General features: G+C 44.5%; 1 protein-coding gene across 1 annotated transcript in view; it reads right to left on the bottom strand.

Annotated features, from left to right (window-relative positions):
• Positions 1–8,370: 8,370 nt before the first annotated feature.
• Positions 8,371–14,242, bottom strand: part of URAD (ureidoimidazoline (2-oxo-4-hydroxy-4-carboxy-5-) decarboxylase) — a 120,665-nt gene continuing 114,793 nt past the window's right edge. The window contains exon 2 of the mRNA XM_086935166.1: positions 8,371–9,737. Within this exon, the coding sequence (XP_086791292.1) occupies positions 9,388–9,737 (350 nt within the window). The 3' untranslated portion in view covers positions 8,371–9,387. The remainder of the gene's footprint in view (positions 9,738–14,242) is intronic.

Raw genomic sequence — 14,242 nt, 5'->3', positions numbered from 1 at the left:
TGAAACATTTCAGACACTCACCCCCAGTCACAGATCTGGGTTGAATCCATCATCGTTCTTTAGCTCACTTCGCCACTTCTGTTCAGACCCAACTATATACAAATCAGTCTTAACCCTGTGCCTCATGGGAACAGTCCAGTACGAACTTCCAAGCCAGGTCTTCCCTGAACTGGAAATAAGCATCCTGGGACCGGTTTTGTGGTCACACCCCTCATCAGCCAGGCTAGCTTGAATCCAGTTGCAAAGTGAGCAAGGGACCCAAATCTGGGCATACCCTGTCAACGTAGGGCAAACACAGCAAAAACAAGGAGATGATGGACAGAGCGCTGAAACTTTTCAGACACTCATCGCCAGTCACACATCTGGGTTGAAACCATCATCGTTCTTTAGCTCACTTCGCCACCTCAGTTCAGATCCAACTATATGCAAATCAGTCTTGACTTTGTGCCTCATGGTAACAGTCCAGCCCAAACTGCCAAACCAGGTCTTCCCTGAACAGGAAATAAGCATCCTGGGACCGGTTTTGGGGTAACACCCCTCATCAGCCAGGCTAACTTGAATCCAGTGGCAAAGTGAGCAAGGAACCCACGTCTGGGCATTCCCTGTCAACGTAGGGCGAACACAGCAAAAACAAGGAGATGATGGACGGAGCGCTGAAACTTTACAGACACTCACCCCCAGTCACACATCTGGGTTGAAACCATCATCATTCTTTAGCTCACTTCGCTACCTCAGTTCAGACCCAACTATATGCAAATCAGTCTTAACCCTGTGCCTCATGGGAACAGTCCACACGGACTTCCAAGCCAGGTCTTCCCTGACTGGAAACAAGCATCCTGGAACTAGTTTCTGGATAACACCCCTCATCAGCCAGGCTAGCTTGCATCCAGTGGCAAAGTGAGCAAGGGACTCACTTCAGGGCATTCCTTGCCAACTTAGGGCAAACAAAGCAAACACAAGGAGATGATGGATGGAGCGCTGAAGCTTTTCAGACACTCACCCAGTCATGGATCTGGGTTGAATTCATCATCATTCTTTAGCTCACTTCGCCACCTGAGTTCCAACCCAACTATTTGCAAATCCGTCTTGACCCTATGCCTCATGGGAACAGTCCAGCCCGAACTGCCAAGCCAGATCTTCCCTGAACCGAAAACAAGCATCCTGGGACGGTTTCAGGGTATCACCCCCACATCCACCAGGCTAGCTTGAATCCAGTGGCAAAGTGAGCAAGAGACCCACGTTTCGGCATACCCTGCCAACTTAGGGCGAACAAAGCAAACACAAGGAGATGATGGACGGCAAACAAAGCAAACACAAGGAGATGATGGACGGAGCGCTGAAACTTTTCAGACACTCACCCCAGTCACAGATATGGGTTGAATTAATCATCGTTCTTTATCTCACGTCGTCATCTCCGTTTTGACCCAACTATATGTAAATCCGTCTTGATGAAGTGCCTCATGGGAACAGTCCAGCCAGAGCTGCCAAGCCAGGTCTTCCCTGCACTGGAAACAAGCATCCTTGGACCATTTTCGAGGTAACACCCCTCATCAGCCAGGCTAGCTTGAATCCAGTGGCAAAGTGAGCAAGGGACTTAAGTCTGGGAATACCCTGCCAACTTAGGGCGAACAAAGCAAACACAAGGATATGATGGACGGAGCGCTGAAACTTTTCAGACACTCACCCCCAGTCACAGATCTGGGTTGAATCCATCATTGTTCTTTAGCTCACTTCACCACCTCCGTTTAGACCCAACTGTATGCAGACCCGTCTTGACCCTGTGCCTCATGGGGACAGTCCTGCCCGAACTGCCAAGGCAGGTCTGCCCTAAACTGGAAACAAGCATCCTGGGACTGGTTTCAGCCAGGCTAGCTTAAATCCAGTGGCAAAGTGAGCAAGGGACCTCCATCTGTGCATACCCTGCCAACTTAGGGTGACACAGACTTTGAGTTGGTGTAACTCTTTTGGTCCAATTTCGAAAGATTGTGTTGTATAAATGCAAAATTAATAACACAATAAAACCAGCACATGCTCGCTGCGGTGTGTTTCTTCATGGCCTGCAGAATTAAATTTGGGCTAGCAGGCAATGCTCTAATCCTCATACCTAGATAACTGTGCTCCCTTTTCAAATATGTATCTCTTTCCTGGTTCTTGTAAGATTCTGTGGGTGTGATTCATTCACTTCTAAATTAGAACAAGCATTGGAATAGCCAATAGGTCTCGCATTTGGGATCTTATAAGTATTTAGTTATGCAGCACAATATCCTTGGTGCAACAACATCATGGCTAAACACTTATAAGGTCCGAAAAGTGAGACCTATTGGCTATGCCAAAGCTTGTTTCCTTTACTTTCAACCATGCTGCGCTGCTGTACAATATAGCTAAAATACATTGACAAAGGCAATAGCTCCCGTGGAGTATGCAAGACCTATTGGCTTTGCCAATGCTTGCTTGCACATGCAAGGAGCTCGAGTGTAAAAAAGAACAGGGTAGTCACTTAGCACTTCCAATTGGCCATTTGCGGGTAGTTCCTTGGCTGCAGTCGTAAATAAAAGTAAAGCGGAATTAGAAACATATCAGCAACTCTGTGTATGTTATGATATATCTTGGGTAATCAACCAAGAGATTATCCAGCATGGCACTTACCTCTAAATGTGGTCTTAAACATCCGATCTGTCACTTCTGCTTCTCTTCAGACCTTCGGAAAACTATAACTTGAGAAGGCGTGTGACGGTAACCAGAAAGTTGTTTTGAAACTGATTGGAAACCTAAGAGTCGGAGTTAGGAAGAGCTCACCTGATCGCCTTTCAATTGGGTTAACAAACACCATGTCCCGCACCAAAAAAGACCAGACATCCACCCACTTCTGTCCAGGAAGAGGTTTAATGCTCCAGAAGTCATAGCTCATCCGCTGGAGAACCGGCCTGAGTTACTATGTTATGAATAGCAAATGTAACCGCTGCTTGCCGTTGCTCGTAGTATTGCGGTAAGAGGCCGAACAAGATCACAATTGCGCACGAAACTGCAGCTGTGGAACAAAGACAAGACCTGAGCAGCGGGGTCTACAGCGTCTCTAACCCGGTCAATGTTCAGGGGCAAGCCACCGTGAGAGGCCGGGCTAAAAGATGCTGCATCAGTGGGCGACAATAAATCAAAATGAGCATGATGCGATGTTCCAAAAATATAACGGGCACCTCAAGAGGCAAAGAGAGGACATTAGCTCAAAACGAGATAACCTACAGAGAGACAGCCCTAGAGTCTTATAAAACTCTTACAGCTCCATCAAAAGGGTTAACGTGTGGCTAATGATTGCTTATTATAAAGAATTTATGAAGGAGAAATGAATTACATTAATGATGTGTGACTGTAAGAGGCAAGGTGAGATTTATGTTTCAGACGATTAGATTTCGGGGGCTGAAGTCGAGAAAAGAGGTAATTAAGAAGACGAATGAAGAGCGCATCGAGCAATAAAGAGTAAATAACAGCAGCCAGGAAGGTGGGGGGAGCCGCATCCCCCACCACTGCTCGTCAATTAAAGATGGGCGGGAGGGCGGGGCTAATAACGAACCAGCCGCATGCGACTTTCTGGCAATGTTTTGTACTTTGCTTTAAAAAAATAAGCAAAAAAGCTAAAGCAAATTGATGGGAAAAAATATTTTGTTTCCATTTCTTAATGTTGCCTGAATTGGCCATTTCTGGAAACATGTCCATTTCGCATCATTTAAAATTCACGCAGGTTTAAAAACAAGAATGCACAACTTGGTCTTTGACTGGACCATGGATTTTGTAATGAATGCTTGAGATGTGCTGTTTGGACCTTTCCATTTCCCCTCATCCAAAGAAAAAATAAAAACAAACGTGCAGCTGCGAAAGTGATCGCGATCCAGCGGGCGGCAAGAGATGCGCTTAATGAGCATGAGGAATGCCATATGGCACCTCTGCTCAAGCGTGCGCCCGTGCACATGCACTGCAAGCTGTAGCCGGCGCATTTTTTGGGTAGCATTTTTTGAAGCCCTTCTTACTTAAGGTCTGGCCAGAGCAGCGCAAGCGCTGGGTCAGGCTCGACCTAAAAATAACCACCTTTATTAAAGCACACTCATCCTGCTTCAGTTCTTATTGTGTGTGTCACGAAGGATTACCAACTTTATCTTATACATTGGTAAACATTTAAGGTGTGTCAATAAAATTATGCATTTAGTACAGTTTTAAAACAATAAATCATGTCTTCAGTGTCTAAAACTATAGTTTGGTTGATTTCCTAGATTAACATAAACATTTTAGCACTTACCAAAATGTTATGTAGCCTCTCAGTTGGTGGTATAATTGGAATGTGTGTCTCTGACACATTAAGATTACATGTTTATTTAGATTCAAATCCGTTTTGGAGCTGGCTCGGACTAATCTTTAACATAAAGCAATCTTTAGGTTTCAAAATATTTCAAAGGATGGGTATAACGTTGCTCTTTTAACGTTAAAACTGCTGTGGAAGCCTGTAAAACAAATAATCAACTTGAAACCAATGCATTGGGAAAATAAGCAAAAATCTATTGTTCTGGCCTCTGCAGGGCATTATTCCTGTGACTGAAAATAAAATAATGAATACATTCTGACTTTGTTGAACACCCCCAATGCACGGATTTATCACCAGGTTTTTGAAAATAGGAGACGAGCTTCATGCACCCTAATCATTGCTTTATTTGCGCATCTTGGCAGATCAGTCTCATTATCCCCCATCAGCTCCCCCTGTTGCCCCCCTCACTCCCTTCCCCCCCACGAATAAGGAGTGATTTTAGATGTATGTTCTCAATCTCACTAGCCAGTGGGGTTTTACTCTCTATAGATGTAACATTGATATGATCCATCAATGCCTATAACTTCATCAAACTATGTGCTGCTCTTTTAACCAAAGTTTTTGATTTCATCTGGAATACTCAAACTATGGACGCGAAACAAAGGTCTGATCAGATCTTTCATCCAATTGCAAAACATTACAACTCTGATGTCCTATCGGTTCCCTGTCACTTTTTTAAAATCCAATTATCTCATCATACAGTGTACTATGACCCAGAACATACATTTCTCTTTGATCAGCAAGGCATTTGCTAAAATGTATATAAGAACATTTCAACAAATAATTGTGAATTCATGTGAGTTCAAACACATATTAATAATTAGAAAGCCTGAAAACATATGTACTAATTGTATAACATAAATGCATAAGGACCTGCTCAATGTATTACTCTAGCTGTGTTGTAGATTCCTGGGTACTACATCTAGATCAGCAACAGTTCCAGAATAGACAGCAACTTACCACCTCCAGTTGCAAGACATTACTGCTGAATGCGCTTCACTGATTGCATCCATTGGGTTCGCGAGGCAGGGCTTCTGGGAAGAAACACCCCACACTGGCTAGGACATCTTTTCTATGTTCCCGGCAACAATCTCATATGTTGCTAGCAAAGAACCTATTTTAAACCCTGAGCACGTTACATTTGCCTGACAGTACACAGGGTAATGTCGCAAGACTGCTGCCAGATTTTGAGTTTGAAAGTAACAGAAAAAGTTCCACATTATGTCGAAATACCAAATCCTGAGGATAACCCACTGGCAGAATTGCCTCAACCATGCTATCTGTACGGTGTTGGAAATCTCACCAGTGAATTTTTATCCCAGTTTAGCATTACTGACAAAAAAAGTTTATTTCAATACCTCATTACCACTAAACATTAAAACAGGCCCTATGCCTGTGCATTGACGTCTCTTCAACCAGACAACATTTACTGTACTGCACTAGATACCTATTTTGTTTCATTTTCCACATTATGGTAAAACACAAATTTGAAAAAGAAAATCCATAGCTTATATCAACGATCCAGAAAGTCAAACTATGGAATTTTCTTTCAATGACTCTCAAATGATGATTTGGCATTCAGGAAGCATCTGGATATCGTTCTGCCACTCAATAGTTACTTCCTTTGTGTTGCACCCCATCTCCAGTGTTTTTCAGTACCAATGGACCACTGTGATGGCATATGCTGCATTGCATTCAAAGGATGTTGGGTCTTCTCAGCATTCATTCTTACTGCTCCCTTGGGACATTGTGACCTGTTTTCTGCATTGGTCAGTTTTGCAGGGTCATTTTGTTTTATACAGTTTTCCACAAAGGCTATCCCAGCAGATGCACCAAAATCATGCACTGGTCCTGCTTAACTATCTAGAGACTTTTGTAAGGATTGTATCCATCACCTTAGTGTTTCCTGCACTCTCAAGTGACCCTCTATAGGATTCGACCTTATGGTCATTTTTCACAGAGGTTAGGGACAGGTGTCGGCACCCTAGGGTCTCTAAGGTACCCCATTTCTAATTGTTGCCTTTTCAATGTAATGAATTAGAAAGCAAAAGAACATGTGCGGTGAAACCCTGGTCGACGATCAGTTTTAACACCAACCAGGAAGGTTGCAGGCAAGCGTTTTTGCAGCCATTGAAAAGTCAATAACTTAGGGCTCAGGAACATGGGGTGAGGGTAATATAAGAGATAAAGTATTTGCAGAACAAAAGAGGACATGTGTCTTGCATTAATTTCTTCTAATGACCTCAAAGTGGTCAGACAGTGTGACGAGCCTTTTATTGGGACTGTTGATGTACGTACAACAAGCAAACACACTCTGGACACTGTATGTGTTATCAAAGAGGACTCACCTAGAATTCTGCCACACACCTCAAGAAGAAGCATTGGCAAAGACACAGAGTCTTGCCTTAAGGCTGCCAATGTGGACCTATTGACTCTACCAATGCTGTTTGCCGGTGCTGTCTAGTATCGTCAAATGGAAAAATTAAAATATTACCCATATGAACCATGACACAACCATCCTTTTTTTCTAATTTACTGACATAAATAGGTTATTGAGCAAAAGCACTTTTTGAAAAAGGAGTGCCCAAGCAGTAGATTGCATTTGGTGGCCCTCCTAAAAAGGAGACAAACAGTAAAAAAAAAAATGAATGTTATATAGAGGGAAGGCAAACTGCAGAGTAGGAGCCATTGGGGGGCAACGATGGGCCAAGCAGGGAAGGATGTGTGCGTGGTTGTAAGAGAGGTGCAGTTGCACAAAGGAACTTTGGGTAGCAAGAGATCAACGAGAAGCTGGAGGATGTGCCATTTAAAAAAATACGAATCGGATGGGGTGTAATGAAAGAGCTGGGGGCGGTAGCCGAATGGAAAGTGACGGGGACAGGAATTTGCAACGGGAAGCAACAAAAGAGGCAGAGAGCTAAAAAATACATAAATAAATACTTTCAATGAGAGGTGAAATGAGAAGAAAAAAGTAGTTTCCTAAATGTAAGCAATGGAAGGATATGTGCAATCAAAAGAATGGCAAAGAAGGTAGGCTCCAGAAGAGAGACAAACGCAAAAAAAGGAGGGAAAGCCATCAAATAAGAAATAAGCAAATGAGAGTGAAGAGAAAAACATCAATGGTAAGCAACAGACTGGCCCAAAGCCCACATAAATTTGTTGGTGTGGTCCACGAGTGGGGCATTCTGAAGGTAAGACAGCCACCAACCATCCTAATAGAAGAAGGGTCCACTCCCCCTCACCTTTTTCTTAAAAAGAAGAATGTCTGCCAGGCTGAGCAAAGATCAGCCTGTCAGACAAACTTTATCATCAAGTCAGGCAGCCAGGAGCCAGTCATGCGCTAAATGCGCAGGAACTTGGCTGCTTGAGCTAAACTTTGCCGGGATGAAGATGTCACAGCTTCAGTGGGCGGGACATCTTCAGCCTGGCAAAGCACTTCAAAGCCATCCCCCTCATGACAAGGGGGAGTGTCACTGATTGCCATGGACCTATCCAATCCAGTTCTAAGCCCTTATGTTCCAGGGGCAAGTATCAATCACTGACACCTCGTCACAGAGTGGGGTGGGGTCAGCAGCTCTCACTGTCCCCACCCCTCTCTGTGATGAGTTGGGACTGCTGCCTCCCCTTGTTGGCTGACTTAATGTCAGCCAATGAGGGGAGGCAACAGTCCCAACCCTCCTGAGTCCTCCGAGGCAGATCTGCGCAGATAAGTGTAATTTCATTTTAATGTTTGGTGTGTGCATGAATATATAGGAGTGAGTGTTGTGAATGGATATGTGTGTGTGTGCACGTTTTTAAAGGCATGTGTGTGAGTCAATATTTCTGTGTCTCCTCCGCCCCGCCTCTCTGCTATAAGTACCAGCCACCAATGAGATAAGCCATAGGAAGAAATCTTAGATTAGATAGGACCAAAAAAGGGCAACAAAAATAGTACATGCACTGCGATTGCTGTTTAACTAGTTAGCTAAGAGGATTTATATTCAGAACAATGAGGAAAACACAAACATGAGAGTTGTGATACATACTAAGAGTGTAAAGTATATGGATATTACAGGGAATTAATGTATGTATTTATTTGAAAAGTTTTGTAAAGCGTGACCACGGCCCGTCTGGGTATCAGAGCGCTGTACACAAAAGCAGGCAATATGAACAGGAAGGATAGCAATTTTAACAAATAAGCACAGCTTAATAATATCATGGAAGAAAAGTAACCTGGAAATAGGAGATATAAAGCAAAACAAACGCAACTTGATCAATTAAGAGAACTGAAGAATTAGTTTCATTTCGGATGGTAATGGTTTCATGACGATGTTTGCAAGTAGCTGTTCTGGGATACAGTACATATTTCCAGCATGGCTGCATCTATGCCAAATATTTTGGTTAACAGCCATTTAAGGGAGTTCTATTCAATTTCATTATGTACATTTTCTGTGTAGCTATCCAGATAATCAGATAGGGATTCGGTCCAACAGAGCTCTTCTGAACCACCCTTTTTTATTGTACAACAATATGGGTGTTGCTCTATAAGAGGAATGTGACGACAAGGTGGTTTTGGACTAGGCTGAACCACGAAGTACATTCATTGATCTGTCTATCAATGTCTGTGACAGAGAAAAGACACACACAGATTATAAAAAGCCTGGGGTCAGATGTAGGGAATGGAATTCTGTGAAAATAAAGGTAAACCTTGAGATTTCGTGGAGCATTGAATGGACATAGCACCCCAATCATGGCATTAATTTCTTAATATCTTTTTGTAGCACAGTGGCCTCTAATATTCAGACACATAAGTGTAAATTAACATTACGAATCACTGAATGCAATTTTATTTTATTCGTGAATCCCTAAAATATGTCATGTATTCAGCATGCCTGGACCTGCTTTGGACACTCATGGTAAATTGGGCCCCCCTTTTGCATGTCACAATATAATCCACTGTCTAAAAAAAACAAAAGAAATTACACTACTTTTATTACTATGCAATAATGCTCTGATTTGTTTTTTCAATATATTCTCATTATTGTGGCTTTAGGTCTTCACAATTTTGTTGGCATGACTTGGGCCCATATATCCTGTAATCTGAGGTGGCAGATCTTCTTCACTTCCTCGATGCCATTCTGCAGTTCCTCATGGGGTGAGTTCTCAAACCGGTCACTCAGCTCCTGGAGGATCCTGGCCTTGTCGTTCAGCTTGGCACAGATAACGAAGGGGAAGCCGAACTTCTCCTTGTAGCAGGCGTTGAGCTGGTCCAGTCTTTGTCTCTCTTCTGGTCGAAGGGATGTCAGGCCGGACTGGTGCTGCTCCCTCTTTGACTCTGCAGTCAGTGTCCCGCTCATGAGCTCTCTCCCTGCAAGGTCAGGGTGGCATCTCAAGACCCCTTGCTTTCCTTGAATTAAAAAAACAGACAATGTGTTATTAAAGACTACATGGGTTTTAGCCAACTTGTATGTGCCTTATGGTAGCTAATTACTAGCCTCTGCATACCAGCTGAGATTAGAATGTGCATTACAGCAGGCCTTTCTCAACAGAATGAAAGCTCAGTAATTGTTGGTAAATGGTCAACTGGGCATTGCTACACATTGTATGCAATAATGCCGCACAAAATGGGGGATTGGTGTTTTTTTCCAAAATGGTTGCCATGGCTTCCAAATGCAGGTTAGCACCTGCTTTGTAAGCATTGGTAGGTTGTGTAGCCTGTTTAAACTGAATTACTGAGCTCTGGTTCTTCTAATGTATCCTTTAGAATTCATATTGTAAACAACCTAGGGCAACTTCAATACAATGAAATTATCAGAACATGTCAAATAAAAATTGTGACACTAGTAATTAGAAAAATACAAAACAATGTATTCAAGATTCATAATTCAGTTTTAAATATAAAAACACATAATGGATATAGACCTACAGAGACCATGATTTGTGCAACATCCTACCTACAAACATCCATCACACATTCACACTGTAAGATAATTGCACATTCAAGTGCAATCTACAGTTTACAGCCCACTGGTATGTTATGTTAAGTAATCAGTGTTTTTATAGCATGCTAATTACCCATGAAGGTAACCAGGTGCTCTTTCGCAGGTGTCTGAGGCCAGCCCTCAGGACTTTCTTGAAAAGCCAGGTCTTCAGTTTCTTGTAAAACTGAAGACCTGAAGCTATGTGTTGTGGAAGGTCATTCCAGGCTTTTTTGGTGGCCAGGTAAAAGAAGGAGTGGCATCCTGCTCTGCTGTTGTATATGCTTGGGGTACGTGCTATTGAGAGTCTAGCAGATCAGAGATGTCTGGAAGGTTGGTGGAAGTGAATGCAGCAGTTAAGGTAGATAGAGCCAGTGTTGTTGAGAGCTGCTTTGTAGGTGTGGGTGAGGAGTTTCAAGTGTGCAGGATTATGTATAGAGAGCCAGCAGATTTCTTTAAAGTGTGGTATGATGTGGGCTCAGCGTGGGAGGTTGAGGACTAGTCTGGCGGCTATGTTTTGGAAGGTCTGCAATCTTCTTGTGAGGTGGTTCGTAATCTCTGTGTACAGGGTGTTTCCATAGGCTTGTCTGCTGATGGTGAGTGCTCGGGTGATCATTTTCCTGGTGCTGTCTGGTAGCCACTTGAAGATTTGTTTCAGCATCTTTAGTCGGATGAAGTAGAATGAGACCCCTGCACTGACTTGGCAATCATGTCCAGTTTGTTGTTGATGACGATTCTGTTTTTTTTGCTTATTAGCAGGGAATGGGCAGAGGTCCAAGGTATGTGGGCCACCACGTGTAGTCCCATGGCAAGGAGATCTTTCCAAAATTCTTCCACCTTGGTCTTGTCTGAGTTTAATTTCAGGCAATTGGATGTCATCCATATGGCTACAGCTGGCATGCAAGTGGTGAACTTGTTCCTGGTGTTGGGTGTTTTGTCCGAGAGGCACAATATTAGTCGTCTGCCATTGGTGTAAGTGAGGATGTTTATGTTGTGAGCTTGTCTGATGTTGGCTAGTGGTGCCATACAGATGTTGAAGAGTGTTGGGCTGAGCAACTAGCCATGCAGGACTCCGCAAAAAGAACTTGTGCTTCAGAGTCATAGGGGGGCATGTTGACGGTTTGACTTCTTCCAGTATGGAAGAAGCAGATCCATTTGAGGGCAAGTCTCTGGATGCCCACTTATCAGAGTCACTGGTTTAGGATGGGGTGGGTGATGAAGACCAAGGCTGCTTATAAGTCTAGAAGGATGTTGACTGCAGTTTGCCCCTGTCGAGGATCATCCAGATGGCATCACTCTTCAACATCTACGTGAACCTGCTTGCTACTATAAGGACGCTTTCCATACTGTGGCTGGGTCTGAATCCTGACTGTGTGGTGGCGAGAAGATGGTGTTTAGTGAGATGTTCGGAATGGTGCTTGTTGATGGTGTTTTCCAGCACTTTGGTTGGTTAGGGAAGGAGGAATATCAGATGGTAATTGATGAGTTGGTCTGGTCAGTCAAGGGTTTCTTTAGGAGGGGGTTGACAGCTGCATGTGTCCATGGTTCCAGGAGGGTGGCTGTACAGATGGAGGTGTTAAGTATAGGGGTGATGATCACTGATCGCTCCTTTGTCAAAGACACAGTGGGGGCAGGGGTCTGCCGGAGCACCGGAGCCAATGAACTTCATGATTGTTGAGGTTGCCTCTGTGCTAATGGTGTCCAATATGGTGATAGCATTGACTTCCTTTATCACTGGGATTCTTCTGGAGAGGGCCAGGGTGTCTTGTGATGAGTTGATGTTTCCAGTGACAGCTCAGGTGTGGTGAAGTCTTTGATGAGTGAGAAGATATGAAACAGATATGGAACTTCACACACAGCACACTATGTCCTATACCTTAGTCAGCTAAGAGGGACCGATCAATGGTTACCCTGATTAATAATTAGTAATGTCAACTCATGTATAACCTCTCTGATGCACACTAATACAAATACGATCATACTCAGCGGTTATTATTAAGGGTAGCTTATAAAGCGCTTGGTTACGCAGAAGCGTGTCCCCGCGCTGCAACTGAAGAACTCTTGTGAGAGGTTGGAGACCAGTGAACTGTTATGTGGAGAACAGGTATGTTTTTAGGTTCTTGCGGAAGCTGGATTCGGATGGATCCAGACGGAGATGGAGAGGGAGGGAATTCCAGCTTTTCGCTGCCAGATGACGGAAGGAGCGTCCGCCCATACGGGCCCTTTTGACCCTAGGAACCTGAAGTAGGCCCCCATATGAGGAGCGCAGATCGCGGGCAGGTGTATACCTTGTCAGTAAGTTCTGGAGTGGGATAGGTGATTTCTTAGCCAGGATGCGGTGGCATGTACAGAGGGCTTTGAATTCCACTCTGCTTTTTACTGGCAACCAGTGGAGGGTTTTGAGAGCGGCTTTGGTGTCTGATCGTTTAGGGGTTTTTAGGATGAGACGGGCTGCTGCGTTCTGTATTACCTGAAGGCGGTTCATAGCTTTGCTGGTGGTACCCAGGTAAAGTAGGTTGCCGTAGTCTAGGCGTGATGTCACAAGGGCGTGTACCAGTGTTTTCCGTGCTGACATAGGAAGGAGGTCAAGGACCTTCCTTATGGTTTTTAGGACGCCAAAACAGACACCTGCAACTCGGTCTATTTGGGGTCCAAAAGATAGGTCAGCGTCGAGCCAGACGCCAAGGTTTTTTACTCCCTGGCGGGGTCTGGGAGCTTCACCCAGGCATGGAGGCCACCACGCCGATGACCAAACAGATGGGTTCCTCCCCACAACGAGCACCTCGGTCTTGTTGCCGTTTAATTTAAGGCAGTTGGTGGACATCCAGGTTGCAAGTTCTTGCATGCAATCCCTGAAACTGTCCATCGCAAGACCGGGTGCACGCGATAGGGAGATAGCCAGCTGTGTGTCATCGGCGTATGACACGATGCTCAATCCGTGACTCACGGCAATTGAAGCCACTGGGGAGACATAGAGATTAAACAAGGTTGGGCTCAGGGACGAACCCTGGGGGACGCCCTGTCCCAAACCTATGTCTCTCGAGTAGTGGTCGCCCTGGCGAACCTGGAAGCTTCTCCCTGTCAGGAAGGACTGTAGCCATTGGAGTGCAGCTTCGGATATTCCTCCGTTGTTCAGACACTGTAGCAAGTTGTCGTGCGCCACAGTGTCGAAAGCTGCACTCAGGTCCAATAGGATGAGGGCCATGGTGTGTCCCTCATCCACCCCCTGACGTAGGGTCTCAACTGCAGTAAGCAGTGCGGACTCTGTAGAGTGGCGAGGGCGGAATCCGAATTGGGTGTCGTGCAATAGGGCAGCCCTTTCCACAAAGTCCATTAGTTGTATATTGACCGTTTTTTCAGCCACCTTGGCGAGGTAGGGCAGGAGTGAAATTGGGCGGAGATTGTCAAGTTTCTCAAAACTGATGGTAGGTTTCTTCCTGAGGGGCAGAACAACCGCCTTTTTCCAATCCCTAGGTACTGTCTTGGTGCTAAAAGATACATCGAGTAGATGTCTGATGTATGGTTCTAGTACCCTTAGACTATCCGTCAGACGTTTGGGTGTGGTTGGGTCTCGAGGAGAGCCCGACTTCACCGACCTACAGATTTTGAGAAGATCTTCCGTGGGAGGGGTAACAAAGTTGGTGAGTCTTGGTTTATCTCCCCACTCCCTTGGGCTTTCAACAAAGTCTGCCCCGGTATTGGGCTGTGTAGGGAATGCTGAGTAGATTTTTGTTATTTTATCTGAGAAAAAATCTGCGATTTTGTCACACAATTCTGGCGAGCAGTCATCGGGGACAATAGCTGAGTTTCCGCTTGAAAGAGTTTTGTAAAGTGAAAACAGCTCTTTCGTCGAGTTACCAGCCTCATTGATCCTAGTCGTAAAGTATGCTGTTTTCATCTTTCTGATTAGTCCATGGTAGGTTCGTCTCTCGAT

Source organism: Lissotriton vulgaris, chromosome 8 (genome assembly GCF_964263255.1).
Source record: "Lissotriton vulgaris chromosome 8, aLisVul1.2, whole genome shotgun sequence".
Classification (NCBI taxonomy): domain Eukaryota; kingdom Metazoa; phylum Chordata; class Amphibia; order Caudata; family Salamandridae; genus Lissotriton; species Lissotriton vulgaris.
The sequence above is the reverse complement of the archived record's forward strand: the minus strand, read 5'-3'. Positions and strand labels throughout refer to the sequence as shown.